This window comes from Vicia villosa, linkage group LG3 (genome assembly GCF_029867415.1).
Source record: "Vicia villosa cultivar HV-30 ecotype Madison, WI linkage group LG3, Vvil1.0, whole genome shotgun sequence".
NCBI lineage: Eukaryota > Viridiplantae > Streptophyta > Magnoliopsida > Fabales > Fabaceae > Vicia > Vicia villosa.
The window spans coordinates 64072211-64092368 of NC_081182.1; the positions used below are offsets into that span (position 1 = coordinate 64072211).

At 31.0% G+C, this 20158-nt stretch overlaps 1 protein-coding gene across 2 annotated transcripts; it reads left to right on the forward strand.

The window, feature by feature from the left end:
- The first annotated feature begins 2974 nt into the window (after nt 1-2974).
- Nucleotides 2975-4270, forward strand: LOC131655963 (homeobox-leucine zipper protein ATHB-5-like). 2 transcript variants are annotated; one of them, XM_058925761.1, is made up of 3 exons: nt 2975-3243; nt 3382-3755; nt 3852-4267. In XM_058925761.1, the coding sequence occupies exons 1-3, from the start codon at nt 3210-3212 to the stop codon at nt 4113-4115; spliced, it is 672 nt and encodes a 223-aa protein (XP_058781744.1). In that variant the 5' UTR covers nt 2975-3209; the 3' UTR covers nt 4116-4267. The 2 variants fall into 2 exon arrangements, with proteins under 2 accessions (XP_058781744.1, XP_058781743.1); XM_058925760.1 differs by lacking the exon at nt 2975-3243 and having other exon boundaries at nt 3256-3755; nt 3852-4270.
- Nucleotides 4271-20158: the final 15888 nt, after the last annotated feature.

Here is a 20158-nt window from a genome sequence, read left to right on the forward strand (position 1 = left end):
GGATAAAAACCACAAGTATAGAGCCGTATCTTGCCTTCACAATGTCTTTGACCAGAGAATCAGAGTTTTGCAATATACCCCACCTCCATTTTAACAAATTATATTAAACTCATTCATTTACCTCATCCCCTATATGATTCATTTAACCTATCCAATCTATTCTTACCATGACAGGTCCATCATGTCTCACATAATACTCCATGTTTTTTAAGTCATACAAACATAGATGTCTCAATTCTTAATACTACATACAATAACTTGAATAATAATTTGATTATAAAAGAGATATATAAAAATTTTAAAAAATTAACTGACGTGTCATGGGCTTCATACATCTCTATATATGGACATGTTTCATCTAAAACACACCCATTATCTATGATCCAATTTAGAGTTTTAGGAAATGACACCCACCCTCATTTATTATTCATTGTGGACCTGGTTATTATTGAGATCTTGTGGCGAAAGAAGTATGCGGTCTCCGTCTTCTTTGTGCTGCAATTTTCAATTGCGGCACAAACCACAAATGCGAAACAACAACATAATACATATTTTATTAAATTATTATTGTTATTATTATTATATAGAATGATAAAATAATACTTATTTTCATTCTATTTTAAATTTTTGAAATACTTTAACAAAAATTATATTTGAACAATTTGTTCAATCACTCTAATACAACTTTTAAATTTCTTAAATTAAAGAATTTTTTAGTGCTATGAATAAAAGTAAACTCTAAAATTCTGTCAACCATAATCCTTCTAATGTTTTCACTTAATCCTTACTTTTTTTTCAAAATCCTCTCTTCTCTTACTCTCAAACTCTCGAAAAAAATCTTAGAATACATAAAGAAAAATCCATTAAAAAAATAAATAATTAAAGATAAAGAAAAGGAGAAATGAGACATCAAATGAAAACAACATTGAAAACAAAATAATTATGATAGCTACCCTCTGGGTATTAAAGAGGAAGATGATACAATACAACAATAGTATTATGAATTGTGATATTTAAAGGGAGGCAAAATAAAACCAACATTTTACTTTTTCTGTTTTTAATTTTAATTTTGATTTGATTTTATTGAATGAGTCTTGTGAAATTTTTAAACTTTATTTTTCTCTTAAGAAATATTTTGAAGGTGGTATATGAAACATGTAGTATTGTATATAGAAGACGGAGTAGTCTTAAAACTAGAACGGAGTAGTCTTAAAACTAGGACGAAGTGTTGAATAGGTTGTATATGTAACATGTAGTATTGCTAATAAGACGATGATGTAGTCTTCTTACTTCCTATATTTTGTTTTGTTTCTTTTGTTCCTTAAGGGTTGGATCCTATTTGATTGTCGTGTATTCATTGTTATTCATTTTTTTGAAATCAATACAATTCTCTTTTGAATAAAAAAAATAAAAAAAAAATATGCTGTTAGTGAAATCTTTTATTTCTATAATAAGAATACCATACACAATATTGGTTCATTTTATTTTATTATCATATTTATTTATTTATCCTTTTGGTTTTGAAAATTAGCAGTTACTTTTCTCTTATTTTGTTTTTAGATTATTTTCCACTTATTTCTTACTCTTTTTTTAATAAGCAAAATTCATTAAAACGAGCACTAGGGTACTCAATCCCACTTACAAAACTCGAGAAAACCAAACGGAGAAATTCCCAACCAACTGACACTTAAGTCGAGAAGAAAAACGGATCCTTACAAAACTCGTAAAAGTTGCATTTGGAATAAGAAATTTCATCTTTAAATGACCACTTCCACGCTTTCAGTTGTGTGAGATCCAAACACTCAATGTCGTTACGCCAGACCGATTTAGTCGTAGCTCGAGAAGGACAAAAACCAGAAGAATAGAGCCGTATCTTGCCTTCACAATGTCTTTGATCAGAGAATCAAAGTTTTGCAATATACCCCACCTCCATTTAAACAAATTATATTAAACTCGTTCATTTACCTCATCCCCTATATGATTCATTTCACCTATCCAATCTATTCTGACCATGACAGGTCCATCATGTCTAACATAATACTCCATGTTTTTTAAGTCATACAGACATAGATGTCTCAATTCTTAATACTACATACAATAACTTGAATATTAATTTGATTATAAAAGAGATGTACTGTACTGTTGAGTCGACCTCCATCTATACCCCTCCTCCATCGATAAGGTCATCTTTTAAACCAGCAGGTTTACATCTAGTTTTTGTGTATACCATGGTGATAACTTGATCTTCTTGTCCGCAAAACATCAACAAATCTTGTCTCGATTGAGGGTAACTGGTGAATGCTTAAGGGTAGCTAGTTTTGTGTTTAAATAACGTTAGATTCAAAATCTAATTTTAGAACTACATTGTACTGTTACAAAAGTTGCTTAAGTCTATTATGAAAACATTCACACAATGTACCTCTCCGACAATCTAGTTCAACATAAATGCACCAAACACATTGAAAAGGATATACACTTTATGCGTGAAAAATTGCTCGCATTCAAGTGCGAGTGTTACACATTCCTTCTCAGTATCAAATTGTTGATACCTTCGCAAATGACTTCTGCTGCAACTCTTTGATGATTTTAGGGATAGACTCAGCATTTGTTAACCTCCAATTTCGATTACGGAAGTATATTAGACTATGTAAATATCGAAACAAATATTATTTATATAACAATAATAATAATAATAATAATAATAATAATAATAATAATAATAATAATAATAATAATAATAAAATTACAACCTCCTATTATTTATTTAAATTTTTTTACTAAAGAATAAATAATTGGCATAACTTTGATAAGTGAGAATGAATATCCTAGTGCATACTACTAGTACCAATTCACAGTTTTCATTCACAGAGTAGCAATAATAGGTAGTGCATTAATCAACCCCTAGGAGACCCCACTATTATGACCACTATAAATTTACCATTCCACATTGTAGCTTGAGTCATCACACATCAAACTGAATAAATAAACAGTGACTCTGTCTTGCAGTGTGACCCTTTGTTTGTTTCTCCTATAGCATCTGTCTCTTTGATTATCTAATCATTAGATACATAAAATCACTTGTTACCTCATCACATTTGTCATATCCTCTGTCTCTATGCAACTTGCATTCTGAATTCACTTTTTCTTATCATTTGTTACATAGAAAAAAAATTGAGAACATAAAAGTAAGGTTCAATAGCTTAGAATCTATGTCTTCTTTGCTTTCCATGTACCAATCCAAAGGTAATTAAAATACTATAGTTTTTTTTAATTCTTTAGATACCCTTTTTCATACAATTTTCAACTCAATCATTTGAAGCCTAATGGAACAAAACCCATATAACAAAATCAAACCTTTTTCAATTATGCTTCATTATGTAGGTGTGGAAGAGAGGAATGAAACAAAGGGTTATAGTGAAGAATTTCAAGCAATGTTGAATAGATTGGAACAAGAAGATAGCTATGAAGATGGTAACATAATGTTGGAGAAGAAAAGAAGACTTGGTTATGATCAAGTGAAAGCTTTGGAAAAGAGTTTTGAGTTGGACAACAAGTTAGAGCCAGAGAGAAGAATGAAGCTAGCTGAAGAATTAGGGTTGCAACCTCGACAAGTTTCGATTTGGTTTCAAAATCGTCGAGCTCGATCGAAAACGAAACAATTGGAAAGAGATTATGGTGTTCTTAAGTCCAATTTTGATGTTCTTAAGGTTGAGTATAGTAATCTTCAACAAGAGAATCAAACTCTTACTATAAAGGTAGTAACACTTACTTATGATGTTTTTTTAATTTATTTATATGAATAATGTTAATGTGTAATTTAATTTGAGTTTTTCTTTATGTGTGAATTGCAGTTAAGAGAGTTGAAAGAGAGAATGTTGAGAGATGGAAGAAATGAGTTAGAAAAGGGAGGTTCATATAGCAATTCAAGTGATGTGATTAAGGAAGAAGGTGATGTTGATTGTTCAATGATAAATTTGGTTCATTACTATGATGATTCAAGAGGGTCTCATGAGAATGTGTTTCAGAATCAGTTTATGAGAATTGAGGAGCAGAATTTCTTTAGTAATGGTGAATTATTCAGTTTCTTTTCGGTTGATCAATCACCTACTTTGTAAAAGATTTTGAATTGAAATTTCAAGAATAATGATATATAGTATTATTATAGAAACTTGTTTGGTTATAAAAATGAGATTTATTTTTCTATTATGAAACGTGGTTGAGTTTATTTTATCCACATCGGCAAAAGTATTTACATTTTTACTATTAGAGCATTTATCATTTATTTTTCACGTTTTATAATTGTTTTGCACGTGAATGAGAGAATGTGTTAAGAGTTTAATATTAACTAAAATATCATTTATCATCCGAATATGTGTTTATAAATAAAAGCAACTATCATCTTAAAAATTGAGTTGTTGAAGAAACAAGAATTATAGAAGATTTAAAAAACTTATTTTTAATGAAATAAATAATTCCCTTTTATTTTCAAATCTTTTAATGTGAAAAGAAAAAAGATAAGTTAATTATTATTAAATATAAAGAAAAAAATTGTTTTTTCATTCTAAAAAGCCAAGAGTTAAAAAAAAAAATAAAGGAAAAAGAGTAGAGTAAAGAGTACACTCCACTAACAAAAATAAAAAATACAAATAGGCCAAATCATATCTACATTTTAGTTCTAGACTTACATCACATCATAGCTTTTTATTAAAATTAGGTTAAAGTTACTTTAAAAAATTTAGTTAAAAAAACTATATTTTGTTTTTTAAGGTTTTATATACTTCTAGCTACTAGTATAATTGAGTAGCCTAATTAGTAAATACATATAATATAGACATGCAAAGTGAAGATTAGAAAGAGCTATCACTAGGCTAACCTATTTTCAACACCTCAACTCACAAATGTCAACAAATGCAATTGATTTTAGAAATGCTCTTAAAAGTGTACTATATTGACAAAAGTTGTTCACTTTTGTTCATCTTATATTGACAAGAAATAAAGTTTGAGATTGTGTAATGAAAATTGAGAAAGATAAAAGTGATTTAATAGCTTTTTTTTTTTTTTTTGGAATTCTGTGGTGGCAGTCACATTCTTTTTTTCTTGCATGTGGTTGGTGAAATCAATCGCAGCAGCTTTACTAAACTGATTTCTCCACATGCTTTTGCAGATTGCACTTCACATCTTGCATCATCCTGTTCTCTTAAAAACACACACGTTTTATCACGTTTTATGTACTCTAATACACAAAGTATTACTCCATTCATTCATTATGTGCAATTCGGAACACGAAAATGAAGATGAGCTAGGTTATCTTGTTAGGGTGAATATGTATTTCGATGGAGGTGGAACTTCCAAAGTTAATACTCTAAAATTTAAGTGAGAGAAAGAAATAAGAAGTAATATGAATTTGAAAATTTAGAATAACACATTTTACCTTAGATTAAAAGCGATTTAAAGATTTAACGTGTTGTGCGGATAACCGTTAAATTAGATCAGACGGTAATTGATGTGTAGAAAGATTGAATTGTCAACTGTTGTTTATAACAAGAGTATAACGACCCCACACACCTTTCCACTAGAGATTTGATCCTAGGCCTTTCTCCATGGGCTTTGCGAATGACCCAAAACACAATGTATCTCTGACCAAAAATTGCGGATGAGCTTTATGGAAAAAAAATGGTATTTGGACTTTTATTTCCTAGATAATTATCTGTCTAAGTAGGGATTTCTGATCCCTACTCTTTGAACTAAGTGTTCACATACTCTTTTCATAATTTTGCTCTTAAGAGCTTGCATTTCAGCGCTCCTTGCGCGTGATAGTAATTTTGTCTCTTGTCAACATGCTTAACATGTTTGTCTGGATTTGTAGTTGCGTCATAACTTAGGATCTTGATGTAGAGGATATGGATGAGCACTAGGTTCTTCTTTCGCTTAGGATTCAGAGTATATACATCATATTTTTCCCTCCTTTGGGATGATGTGTCGGTAAATGATGAAAGTGGTAGGTCTTGGGAGGAGTGTGATTGTCCCTTCGTCCTTAACACTGAATGCAAGTTGGCAACTTTAGGATTTCTATTGTTGGAATAGTTGTGCCAACGGGAACTTGCTCTAGCACGACGACCTAATTGCTTTGGGACCGTTTCTCTCGTACAATACTTTCTCTTGGTGGAGTGTATTGAAGATTCTTTTTGATCATGATAATCCTTTTAGCACGAGGTTTCTTTCTTTTGCTAAGTGACCCTGCAGAGTACGACATGGTCGTTGGTTGTCCCTTTCGGGCGATAAATTGGGCGATGAAGGTGTAACGGAGGTCCTTCCATGAATCTATGTTCCCACCTGAGAGGGTTTTGAACCACCTCATCGCGCATCTGGTTAGGGTTAGTGTGAAGAGCATGCATTTCACCGCTCCTTGTGCATGATAGTAATTTTGTCTCTTGTCTACATGCTCAACATGTTTGTCTGGATCTGTAGTTGCGTCATAACTCATGATCTTGATGTAGAGGATATGGACGGGTACTAGGTTCTTCTTTCGCTTAGGATTAAGAGTATATGCTTCATATTTTTCCCTCCTTTGGGATGATGTGTCGGTAAATGATGAAGGTGGTGGGTCTCTAGAGGAGACTGATTGTCGCTTCGTCCTTAACACCGACCGCGAGTTGGAGATTTTAGGATTTCTGTCGTTGGAATAGCTGTGCTAACGAGAACTTGCTCTAGCATTACGACCTAATTGCCTTGGGACCGTACCTCTCGTACAATACTTTCTGTTGGTGGGGCGTATTGAAGATTCTTTTCGATCACGATAATCCTTTTAGCCAAAAGTTGTGAATTATGGTGGTGCACTAAAATGTAAAAACTATGTAGCATGTTTGTGGCTCCCTTTACTCTGAGATTCACCTACAAAATCTGAAGGTTTAGAAACAATTTGTGTCTAGGTATAACGGGTATATGAGAAGTTTGATGTGATGGTTTGCCTTGGTGAGCTTGTGGTGTGGATCTAAAGAACGGGAAAGCTTGAAATGTTCCTTGTCCAACTCTTGTTGGAACGAAGTCTTGTTATGTACGTTCTAAAGGAGATGCCTCATAATTGGATCGTCTTTAGTTGGATGAGGAGAAGGAGTAAGAAGTTAAGCTATAACAATCTCAACGACTTTAGCCACAACTTACTGTTAAATAGCAAATCAAGTGACCTTGGATGTCGTCATGCTTGATGAATCTGATGATATATATATATATATATATATATATATATATATATATATATATATATATATATATATATATATATATATATATATATATATATATATGTTGGAGAATGAGGTTGAAACTTCAACGAAGATGATTGTTGAAACTTTAAGAAAATGAGATCTAGATCGTTGATGGATAAAGGGTGATTTTTTCATGAATTTAGCAGGAATTTGGTTATAGTGGATGTATACTTTTGATGCGGTGGAGATGTGAGCTGATCTACAAAGTTAGCCAGAAGTAAAGTGTGAGTGAGAATGAATTTGAATACATGAAATGACATGCTTTACCTTTATATATTAAGAATGGTTGAAACTGCTCATGTATGGTGTGAAATGCAGGAAGCCGTAAAATTGGATATGATAAATGATAAATGTATTGGAGAGCGGAATCGCTTGTTGGTGGTTATAACGATAGTCTACTGCATTGCATGTCTTTCTTTTAGGGTTTTAATATTTAGCCTTTTTACTAGGGATTCAATCTTAAGTCTTTCTCCATGGACTTTGCGAATGCCCCAGAACATAATATATCTTCATCAAAAATAAAAGATACCCTATAATTTATTTATTCTTAAAAATAATTAAGAATAGAAAAATTATATTAATGATAAATTAAATAATTTTATGCGTATTTTTTATAAGATCATTATAGTTAAAATTAAATATTTTAATAGTATGGTCATTTATAATTGATTGTCAATATATATTTTTTGCCACCATGGATCCTCTCCTTCCCTCCTTTTCTCTCTTTCATCAAAAACAAGTGTAATTAAATTAATGATATTAAGAAAAATGATAAAAAGAAAAAGAGAGAGAAAATATTAGAGAGAGATAGAGAGAAAGTGTGAAGGAGATAGTTGGAGAGAATAAATTGAAGGAGAGGATCCAAGTCCATTTTTTGCATTGTTACTGCATATTACTATTAGTTAAACTATTACTGGAGTATCAACAAAATTAAAATACTTTCTTGCTAATATGTAGCCTATGTAATAGTAATAGTATTAGTATTAGTTTTATAGAAAATGGGTGATGCACTGACAGTTGTAAAAAGTTTTACACTGTCAACCAATCACAACTATGAATTAGGATAAATCAAACTGCAATTTTTAAAAAATTTATATGACATGACAAAATGATTTGTTTCTATTGGATGACAATGTAAAAAAATTTTACACTGTCAGTGTACTACCTTTAACCTCTTAGTTTTATTATTATAAGTTATGTGAATTTAAATTTTTATTCACATAAGGGGCAGACACTACAACACGTATATGAACCAGATACCATAGAATTTTATAACTATTTTAATCTTATATATATATATATATATATATATATATATATATATATATATATATATATATATATATATATATATATATATATATATATATATATATATATATATATATATATATATTATATATATATATATATATATATATATATATATATATATATATATATATAAATATAAATTATTTTTTTTCAGAATAATCATATTTTTCAAAAAAAATAAAAATTGAATAATTACTTTTTTTGAAAAATTTATCAAGTTAATCATTTGTTTAATAAAAAAAGTTCGACCATAGAGCATGCGCCATAAATAATTTTTTTTAGAATAATATATTTTTAAAAAAATCTTTAAATAATTATTAAATTAATCATTTTTTAAATAAAAAAATTTCGACTATAGAGAATGTGTCACGCGTGTGGCGCATGCAATCTAATTTGGTCTAAGGCGTCGTTGTCTGTAGTGCATGCCCGTGTATCATGTTAATGGCAATTACGCATGCATGTAAGCTTTAGGAACAGTGGCGGAGCCAGAAACTTTAGACAGCCTGGGCAAAAACTTTACACCGTTGATTATTCATCTGTTTTAATTTTCACACCCTATTTTTACTAATTTTATCCCTAATTTTGCCCCTGATTTTGACTGAAAATCGACTATTAAATTGGGGGGAGTATAAAGAAAATAGGGGTTGAGCCCGGGCGCCTGCCCGGGCTAGCTGGGCCTTGGCTCTGCCCCTGTTTAGGAACATGTGTCATCCTTCCTAGTTCCTGTGTTTTTTTATTTTTTAAATTATTTTAACAACAAAAAATATTAAATAGCAATAATTAAATTAATATTATTTCAGAAAAATTACACAATGATTGGAAAGAATTTTAATGACCCACTCGATCCAAGTGCCTCCCTCTTTCACATGGTGGCCCCCGCACTTGCCTTCGATGCCTCACACGATTTTCCTAAGGTGTTTGGGGTCTCCTGGTTAAAGATGACAAAAATACCCATATCTGCGAATAAAATCCGCCGCAGGTACAAGGCGTGTAGTTTAATAAATATTCAGAGATAAAATAAATAAATATTTAAATACATGTTTTTAATGGATATAGATATAAATTTATACACTATCTTTTGGCAAGAATGATGAAGGAAAGATTCACAATCATTTGAAAGCACAAATTTCAAAGTCTTTCTAGTTTGGAACAATACAAAGTATGGAGGGAATGACAACTTACATGTGGGTCCCATGTTGACATCCTTTCCTCCTCCCAACATTGAATGAAAAGTTTATTAACAAATAATTTTTTTAATATTTTCAATTTTGTCATTGACTAATTAATACTTCATGTTTATTACTCCTATATATAATACTTTTATATATATATATATATATATATATATATATATATATATATATATATATATATATATATATATATATATATATATATATATATATATATATATATATATATAGAGAGAGAGAGGGAGGATGAGTAACTTATATGAGAATATAAGAATGTAATAACAACCATTAAATTTATATTTAATGGTTGAGATTAAAAGATATTTTTTAAATTTGATTAATAATTTCTCTTTCCTCCAGTGTTTTGAAAATCGGACCGGACCGGCCGGTCGAATCGGGAACATGCCAAATAATCGGTCTGGTATAATAGCTGGAACAGGAATGTCATTAAATCGGTGTGAACCGGTCAAAACCGGCGTAAACTGCTAAAACCGGGAAAACCGACGGTTTTTGTGACCCGGCGATTTAAATGCATTTTTTAATTTTTTTTAATTTTAAAAAATTAAAACAACGTCGTTTTGACTATTTTAAAGAAAAATTAAAATAAATAAATAAAATTAGAAAAACATAAAAAATTGTTGCTGATGCGATTGATTTTGTTACCGATGATTTTGATATTGAAGAAGGAGATCCCAACATTGAAACAATTTTTCTTTTTTTGAAATTAAATTTAGTAGACAACTGAATTATTTTGTTATAAATTATTCACTTAGACTATGTTGCGATTAAACTTTTGTTTGCAATTATATTTTATAGTTATGTACTATTTTATTGTGTGTGATACCTATGTGTAAAATTTGAATTTAAATTATGAACTTGTGAATTTATTTATAATATGATATTTTCAAAAAATTTAAGTGCTAGTTATATTTTGTAGAGACTGAATCATCCGGTTTAACAGATTTTATACCTATATAATTTTATTATAACGACTGGTCTATTCAACCGAGTTATCCGATTTAACCCGGTTTAGTCATGCGGTTCGACCAGTGACTCAGTGGTTCGACCAATAAACCAATGACCTAGTACCCTCACCAATTTGATGTCCGGTCCGGTTTTTAAAACACTACTTTCCTCTAAATGACACATGATTTATTAAAGATCACATTTTAATCTCAACAATTTCTTTTTCAATCTAACATTTCTTATTCATTATCACATTCTCATATAACTTATCCATTCTAACTGGATATGTCCTTATATATATATATATATATATATATATATATATATATATATATATATATATATATATATATATATATATATATATATATATATATATATATATATATATATATGTATATAAATGTATATATATATATATATATATATATATATATATATATATATATGTATATAAATGTATATATATATATACATACATATATATATATATATATATATATATATATATATATATATATATATATATATATATATATATATGTATATAAATGTATATATATATATACATACATATATATATATATATATATATATATATATATATATATATATATATATATATATATATATATATATATATATATATATACATGTGTGCGTGTGCGTGTGCGTGTGCGTGCGTGTGTGTGCGTGTGTGTGTGATATATATATATATATATATATATATATATATATATATATATATATATATATATATATATATATATATATATATATATATATATATATATATATACACACGTGTGTGTGTGATATATAGCTAAAATATAACAATCTTTCTTTTTTTTTCTTCTCACTTTCATTTATATCAAACAATTGAAAAATCATCTTATTTTCTACTCACTTTCTCTTTATTTTCATTCTCTTAATATTCTTTCCTTTCACTTTCTTTACTCTTATGTTCTTTTCTTATCCAAACAAAGCCTTAATGATACCCGTACCCGCAGATATCCGTATCCGTTAACTAATTATATAAATTATTTAAATATTATTAGTTTACTATATTTTGTCTGTTCATTTTCTAAAAAATTATTCTTCGCATATTTTTTTAATGTTGTCTTTTAAGAAAGCCTTTTACATTTCATATAAATCTTATTGGTTATTTCATATTTAAACTTCTTATATACTCCAAACCTTACTTCAACAATTTCATTGTTCCACCAATCAGTACCGTCATTCCTTCGTTTAACCAATGACTCCCTTCCCATTCCTCTATTTTTCATTCTTCACAATATTTTTAATTTTTCTATTAAAAATGAAGTGTATGAATATTATGTTTGAATGTTGTTGTGTTTTGGTGAAAAAGAAGTAAATTAATGTGAAGAAACTTTGTTGTTAAAATAAGAGCAAATGTATGAATGTTTTGTGATAATAATTTTGTCGTTAAAAAAAGTTGAAAATATATTTTTTAAATTTACTAAAAAAAATGTTATCCATGAATATTTGTTAATATTCGTGGATACCTTGAAACACATGGATCTTCCGTTTAACAGATACACGCACGAATATGGGGTGGATATGTATATCATATCTATTCAACGGGGTGGACATGGATATCATACTACCAGCCCCCCATGAATATCCATTTACATCCCTACTCCTAGTATTGGCCTGAGCCTGAGGAGTTTGGTGCGAGGGTTTTGGGATGTTAGTGTTATCTAACAAATTGTCGATCATATCTCCCTAGTAAGTTGACATTGTCGTAATCGAGTTTGGTGCCCATGTTTTCTTAGTTAGATTGTGTTGGTTAGGTTACGTATGGGCGGGCTGGTTGAATTGGGACATTGAATCATTTTGGAAACAAAGAAATATGGTTCTTGTGGTATTTGAAAGACATGTGTTAGTTGGGTGCTTTAGCGGTGTGATGGTTGTGTGCTTTAGTGGTACGATGTTTGGTTGTACATTGGTTGAGTGCTATGGTAGGACGTGGTGGTATCCTATGTATCATCGATGTTGTGGTAAGAAATGGTAGTGGCATATGATTGGTGGCGGTATGGATCATGTTCTTTTCGTGTTTGGGTGAGTGGCATGAATTGGTCGTGAGTTTTGGTGCATATGGTTTCATAATATTGTGGGATTGGTTGTTGGGTTTGGTAATATCATGGGATTGGTTGTTAAGCGTATGATGACGAAGCTCGCTGGCGCAGGTCGACTAAATATCTCAGATGAGACATAAGTAATATTGTTAAAACAGATATTTATCAATTCCTTTGACGACACACATCCCTAGAGAAGTCTCTCCAATCTATATAATTTCATTGGGCCTCGACTCTTAGTTGATGCCATTGTCACATACACGTTGGTGGATATGAGATTTGTTGTTGCATGCTGAACTACAGTTTTACACGGTCCGTGAACCTGATGATTGTTGTTTTTTAGTTCAAACTACAACATCCTCGGGGTTAATCTCATGCTCGAGACCCATATATGGCCTCCAAACAAACTGTAGAGGAAAAATGCATTATTAGAAGATTAGTAAATTGATGATATTACAACTAAGTTAACGAGATATTTAGTTGTTTAGTTGTTGTAATACATATCCAGGTCCAATGTGATCCAGAAGATTTTGATAGACTGTTATAGCGTGTTTAGAATTTTTGTTGTAGTTCATCCCAAGAACGGACCACCTAAATCAAAAATAGTGAAAATAAAATATTTACCATTATTTATATAATAAAGTAAATAAATTGAATAATGATATAAACTTACTTTTATGCGTAGGGGAATGTGAAGGCGTTCTCGTTGACGGGGGTGAGTATCGACATTCTAGACCTACCCCAAATTTGAATAAAAAAGGCGGAGGAATAAAACGAATAAGTATTATTTAATGTGTTTTTACACAAAGAACTATATGGATGGGAAAAAACAGTTGAACCATTACTTTAAGGTTTTTGGTGAGTATGTGATGTCTCTTACACTTGTTTGGGTAAGTCTTTGACATTTATGTGAGTCTTGATCCAATGCGGAAGCTTCCCCCTCATAATGACCCAACACTCACATGTATTTATTGTGTTATATTTTTGTCAATGTTTTAGAAATAGACAAATCTGAACACATTAAGAGGGACATGGTCATAACCACTCTGTTAGACATGAGCATTAGTTGAGAAAAAGAGTCGCAACTAGAGGTGCATAAGGTGGAGCTAGTATATGAGGAACCGCAATATTATCACGAGGATTGTATGACATGTCTGTCTAGCCAATATGTTAATACCAAGTTAAAACACATGTATATATTCTAGCAATTGAATTTGGATTTAATTTCATTTGCATTTGAGCTTAGTTTGCATTTGGGTTAACATATAAACACAAAGTTAGTTGCATTTGTAACAGATTGAACTTTGCAAAGTTTGTTGAAAAAGTTAGTTACATTTTTTTTCTCTTTCTTCTCGTTCTGCAATTTTCTTTCAACTTCATCTTCTTCCTCTTGTGCATCAATAGAGGTGTAAACTCCAACAAATTGGTATCCAGAGCTCTGATTCTGATCACAAGGAAACATAAGTGTACATGAGGTGTGTGATTGATTTTTTTCCTCAAATTCACATTGAATTGAAGATCAAAATCGAACAAGAATCATATTTCTTAATTCCCTGGGTTGGGAAACACGAGTGCTTTATGAGATTTGGGTGATGTGCCAAAGAATGAAGATGAACAACGAAAAAATAGCATGAACACAAAGCTTCCAACATTCAACATAAAGAATTGGAATTGGTGGTCGATTCAGATGCGTGTGTTATTTAGAGCTCAAGATGTTCTTGATCTCTTCAATAACGATTACAAGCCGATTGCAAAAGATTCAACAAAAGAACTAAGAAACGTACAACATGATACGACGAAGAAGGATCATAAAGCATTATTTTATATCCATCACTGTATGGATACAAAGGTGTTCGAGAAAATTGTTGACGCAATGGCGGTGAAAGCGGCGTGGGATACACTTATGTAGTGCTATGGTGGTGACACATTAGTTAAGAAAGTGAGGTTGTAGTCTCTACACAAGCAATACAAGAATCTCACCATGAAGAACAATGAGAAGGTACCAGATTACATCTCCAGAGTGACTCTCATCACGAATGAGATGAAAGCTTATGGAGAAACTCTCTCTGAATAAGTAATCATTGAAAAGGTACCTAAATCACTTACTCCTCAGTTTGATTACATAGTTGTAGCCATAAAAAATGCTAAAGACACTAGCACCATGATAATTAAAGAACTTTAGAGTAGTCTAGAGTCACAAAAGTTGCGTCTGGCTGAAAGGAACTTTAAAAGGGGGTCAAAACATGTTCTGAAGGATTCTTTTGTTAATAAGAACAAGAAGCAAGAATGGCTAGAGAACATGAAAAATAATGTTTAGAAGTCAAAACCTTCTTCCTTTTTAGAAGAGAGTAAACATAAGAATGTTGATAAGAGAAATGTTGAGTGCTACAATTGTAACAGTTTTGGCCACTTTGCCTTTAATTGTTGATCAAACAAAGAAAACAAGTGTGAAGAAGCCAACATAGCCAAATGAGATTCAGAGGATAAACATGTGCTACTGATGTCATATGAGAATGAAAGTGAAAAAATGGTAGACTTGTGGTATGTGAACACTGGCTGCTCAAATCACCTAACTGAAAACAAGCAAATCACTCATATCATCTAACTTTGAGTGTGGTGCATTTTGATGTATGTGGGCCATTTAAAATATCTTCACTTGGAAGAAACAATCACTTTGTGTCATTTGTGGATGAGTTCAAAAGAATGACATGGGTAACACTCATAAAGTTCAAACATGAGGTGTTTGTTGAGTTCAATAAGTTGAAAGTGAAGGCTAAAAATCTGAGTGGACAAAGGTTGAATATCCTCACAACTGATGGTGTATGTGAGTTCAAATTTGGAGATTTCAAGAAATTTTGCGAGGAGAATGGTATTGAGTATGAGGTGACTGCCTCATACACTCCATAACATAATGGTCTTGTTGAAAGAAGAAATATAACTCTACTTGACATGACTAGGAGTATGCTGAAAGAGAAGGATATACCTCACACTTTTTTGGGGTGAAGTTGTTGCTACTGGAGCTTATGTGCTCATAGATGTTCAACAAAGAAGTTAAAGGAAGTAGTTCCTCTAAATAAGTAGACTGGAATAAAGCACAATGTGAGACATCTAAAGGTGTTTGGTTCTGTTTGTTACAAACATGTACCAAATGCAACTAAAAGGAAATTAGGTGACAAAAACAATGTCATGTTACTTATAGGTTACCACTCTACAGGTGCCTATAACCTCTATTGCCCAATCACCAACATAGTTGTTGTCAGTAGATATGTGATAGTGAATGAATCAAAAACATGAGATTGGAACAAGTCTCAATCGAGCTTTAGTGTAGTGCAAATACTGAAGTCTAATTCTACCTCTAAAGGAGATTCTTCCTCTGAAGGATATTCTAAGTGTGAAGCTGAATCTGAAGGTGATTCTGAGTTTGAAGGTGAGTCTGAAGGGGATTTTGACTCTGAAGGTGATCATGAGTCTGAAGATAATACATCCTCTAAAGGTGATCCAGCCTCTAAAGGTGGTCTTGCCTCTGAAGGTGGACGTAGCTCTGAAGGTGAACTTGTGCAGTTCCAGAGGCCACAAAGAATCAGACAGATACCAAGGAGACTTGTAGACTTTGAGTTTCTACATGACACTGAGATTGACTCTAAAGGAGAAGTCATACAGTGTTCCATGATGGTGGAATTAGAACCTATCAGTGTCAATGAGGCTCTCAAGAAGAAGGTGTGGATGAACGTCATGAAGGAAGAACTTGAGGAATTCAAAAGAAAGAAGACATGGGAATTGACTGTTTTACCAAAGAACAAGAAAGCCATCAGTGTGAGATGGGTTTTCAAGATAAAGATGAAGCCATATGGGTCAATTTCCAAGCATAAAGCAAGGTTGATAGCTAGAGGATTTCTACAAAAATCTGGCTTAGACTACTTTGAAGTGTTTGCACCTGTAGTTAGACATGAAACAATCAAATTGGTGACTGATGTAGCTGCAAATAGAATTACTCTCTAATATATTTAGATGTAAAACCAGATTTCCAGAATGGTCCATTACAAGAAGAAGTTTATGTGTTGCAACTTCCTGGATTTGTGATAGAGAACAAATAAGGGATGGTGTATAAGTTGCATAAAACTTTGTATAGACTTAAATAAGCTCCAAGAGCTTAAAATATAAAAATTGATTCATTTTTCAAGCATCTGGGGTTCAAAAAATGTGAAATGAAATATGGTGTGTATATGCATCATACCTCTGATGGAAATGTGATTTAGGCGTGTCTTTATGTAGATGACATATTGCTAACAGGAAGTGGTAGTTCTGAGATAAACAAGTTCAAAAGGGTTCCGATGAATGTTTTTTATATGACTGACCTTGGAAATATGGTATAACCTTCAACCTTCAAATAGTGGATTGGCACTCTGATACAAATGGCGAGGATGTAAATGCTACAACCTTCAAATAGTTGATTGGCTCTTTGAGATATGTGTGCAGCACTAGACCTATCATATGATATCCATTTGGAATGGTGAGTAGGTTTATGAGTAAACCAAAGTGGTCACATTACCAAGCTGTAGTCAGAATACTCAGGTATATTAATGGGTCTCTGAAGCATGGAATTATGTTTCCATCTAGAATGTCAGATGACTCTGGACTAATATGTTACTCAGACTCTGACTAGTGTGGAGACAGAGTTGACAAAATAACCACTACAGGTTACATGTTTATGTAACTAGGTGCTCCGATTTCATGGTGCTCCAAGAAACAACTGGTGGTTGCACTGTCAACCTGTGAAGCATAATACATTACTAGAACATTGTCTGTGTGTTAAGTTGTTCGGCTGATGAATTTGTTGCAGAAACTGAAGTTCAAGGTGAGAAAACCAATCAAGTTGGTGATTGATAACAAATCAACAATAAACCTTATCAAGAATCCAGTACTGCATGGGAGAAGCAAGCATATAGATACTAAGTATCATTTTCTGCATAACCAAGTTTAGAATGAAATGTTTGAAGTTGTTCACTGTAGCACTCAAAAGCAATTTACAGATGTGCTGGTAAAGACTGTCAGGACTGAACACTTCTTCAATTTTTAAGGAATGAAATTGGTGTTGTTGATTTTCAATCTTGAATATGAATTAAGGGATGGTGTTGAGTTGTAATTCAGATTCAAGCATTTAAATTTGAGTTTAATTTCATTTGCATTTGAGTTTAGTTTGCATTTGCATGTTAGTATAAAATCTCAAAGTTAGTTGCATTTGCAACATATTGAACTTTATATAATTTGTTGAAAAAGTTAGTTACGTTTCTTTCTCACACTATATTTTTCTTTTATCTTCATCTTTTTTCTCTTGTACATCAATGGAGGTATAACCGTGTAAACTCAAAAAAAAAGTTACAATATGCATGTATATTTATATTTTTAATAATTTATTTTATTTTCTTATACAAAATTGCTTCTAATTTGTTTATTTTTCAATTTTATGTTCTAGTACTCAAATATGACATTAATGGTGAGAAAATAATCTGATTTAATGCTCTCACTAAAATATGGTTTGATGATGCTATCAGAGTTAGTTGACTTAGTTGGCTGGTAAAAATTGTGACCACGGAGGTTTGAAATGCCTCACGAGGTTCAAGATAATGGTGTTGGTTGTGTGTGTAATAGTAGGATGTATTTAATACTCCCTCCGTCCCATAATGAGTGACCCAACACACCATTTCACATAGATTAAGAAAAGTGTAAAAAAGTAAGAGAGATAATATTATTTTTACCATAGTACCCTTATCATGTATTGGGAATGGTGAACTTTTTAATAATTAGAGGGTAAAATAGGAAAAAGTGTATTGAAAATTGAAATGAGTCATTCATTTTGGGACATCAATTTATTCCAAATGGGTCACTCATTGTGGGACGGATGGAGTATTATGTATTAGGTTTCGTATTTTGTATTATGTATTTGTATTAGATATTACATATTATGTATTCTAAATAGTTTGATATTATGTATTTGATTAAGTACTTTTTGTTATATAATATTATTTTTTATTGTTGTGCGATGATTAGTTGGTAATGTTTGTGTAAAATACAAGTTCAACACGTTTAAATTATAGGCTTAAATATATTTTTGGTCCTTGTGTTTTGATTAAGTTATAAAAATGGTCTTGCCTTTTTCAAATTCATAAATTTGGTCCTTACCCCCTTTTACGTCCTCCAGAAATGCATATTCTATGGTTGAATATGAGACAAAGGATTCTTGAAAGTGGTTTATTGACCTACTGTTAAAAGATCTTAATCCAATTATGCTTAGAGAATATGCATTTCTGGAGGATGTAAGTGGAGGTAAGAACCAAATTCGTAGATTTGAAAAAAATAGGACTATTTTTGTGACTTGATCAAAATGCGATGATCAAAAGTGTATTTCAACCTAAATTATAAAATAGGAACACGTTTAAATGGTTTAAATAATAGAATAGGTATGAGTTTGTCTAAAACCTTATGAAATAGGACTTGGAATTTTTCTGTCTATATTTTTCTCCATTTTCTCTTCTTTATTTTTATCTTTTTCTTAATCTTACTTTTATGAATTTTTTTAAAATAATTACTTTTTTAAAAAGATTCAAATAATATATTTTTAAATTAATTTTCAAATTGACCATTTTTTTAATAAAAAAAATAACATAAAAAATGTGTCATTCTATATGATGCATGCACTCTAAATAATACTGAAGTACCGCACATACTGCGCATACATCTATGTAATATCACCGTGGATCTATAAATTAAAAATTAAGGATTATCGATTCGAGTGTTAAACGGAATACAAATTTATAATGTAATGAGACAAATCTTTTTATTATATATTTAAATAACTCAATATTTTAAACATTAGTATAAAAAACAAAGGCAAAAGAATATGGAAATAAAAGAGTTCGTTCGGACAAGGCTAAGTGTGTTTAAAAAAGGGTAATCTTATCATTGCAATAATGGTTTTACTTTTGATGATTTAATATGTTTTAATTCTAAAGAAATGTAACTTAAGTACTTTTTCACTTTAGCAATTATTGTTATTTTAAAATAGTTTTTAATCAAACACATTTTCTAACAAAAATAAATAAATAAAAATAATACAGTAATAAGTAAATGTTTTGCACAAAAATATGAAGTAAAGGTAAGTATGCTTAATATGTGTAGTAGGAGTTAGAGTCAAAAAAGAACAAGTAATTTAGCAGCGCAAATGAGAGTAGTAGGAGTTGAAAAAAAAAGAAAAGAAGACAATGTAAGGTAATTATGGAGGTAATTTTAGCAGAGGTCACTTTCCAACTTTTGTTAATGTTAG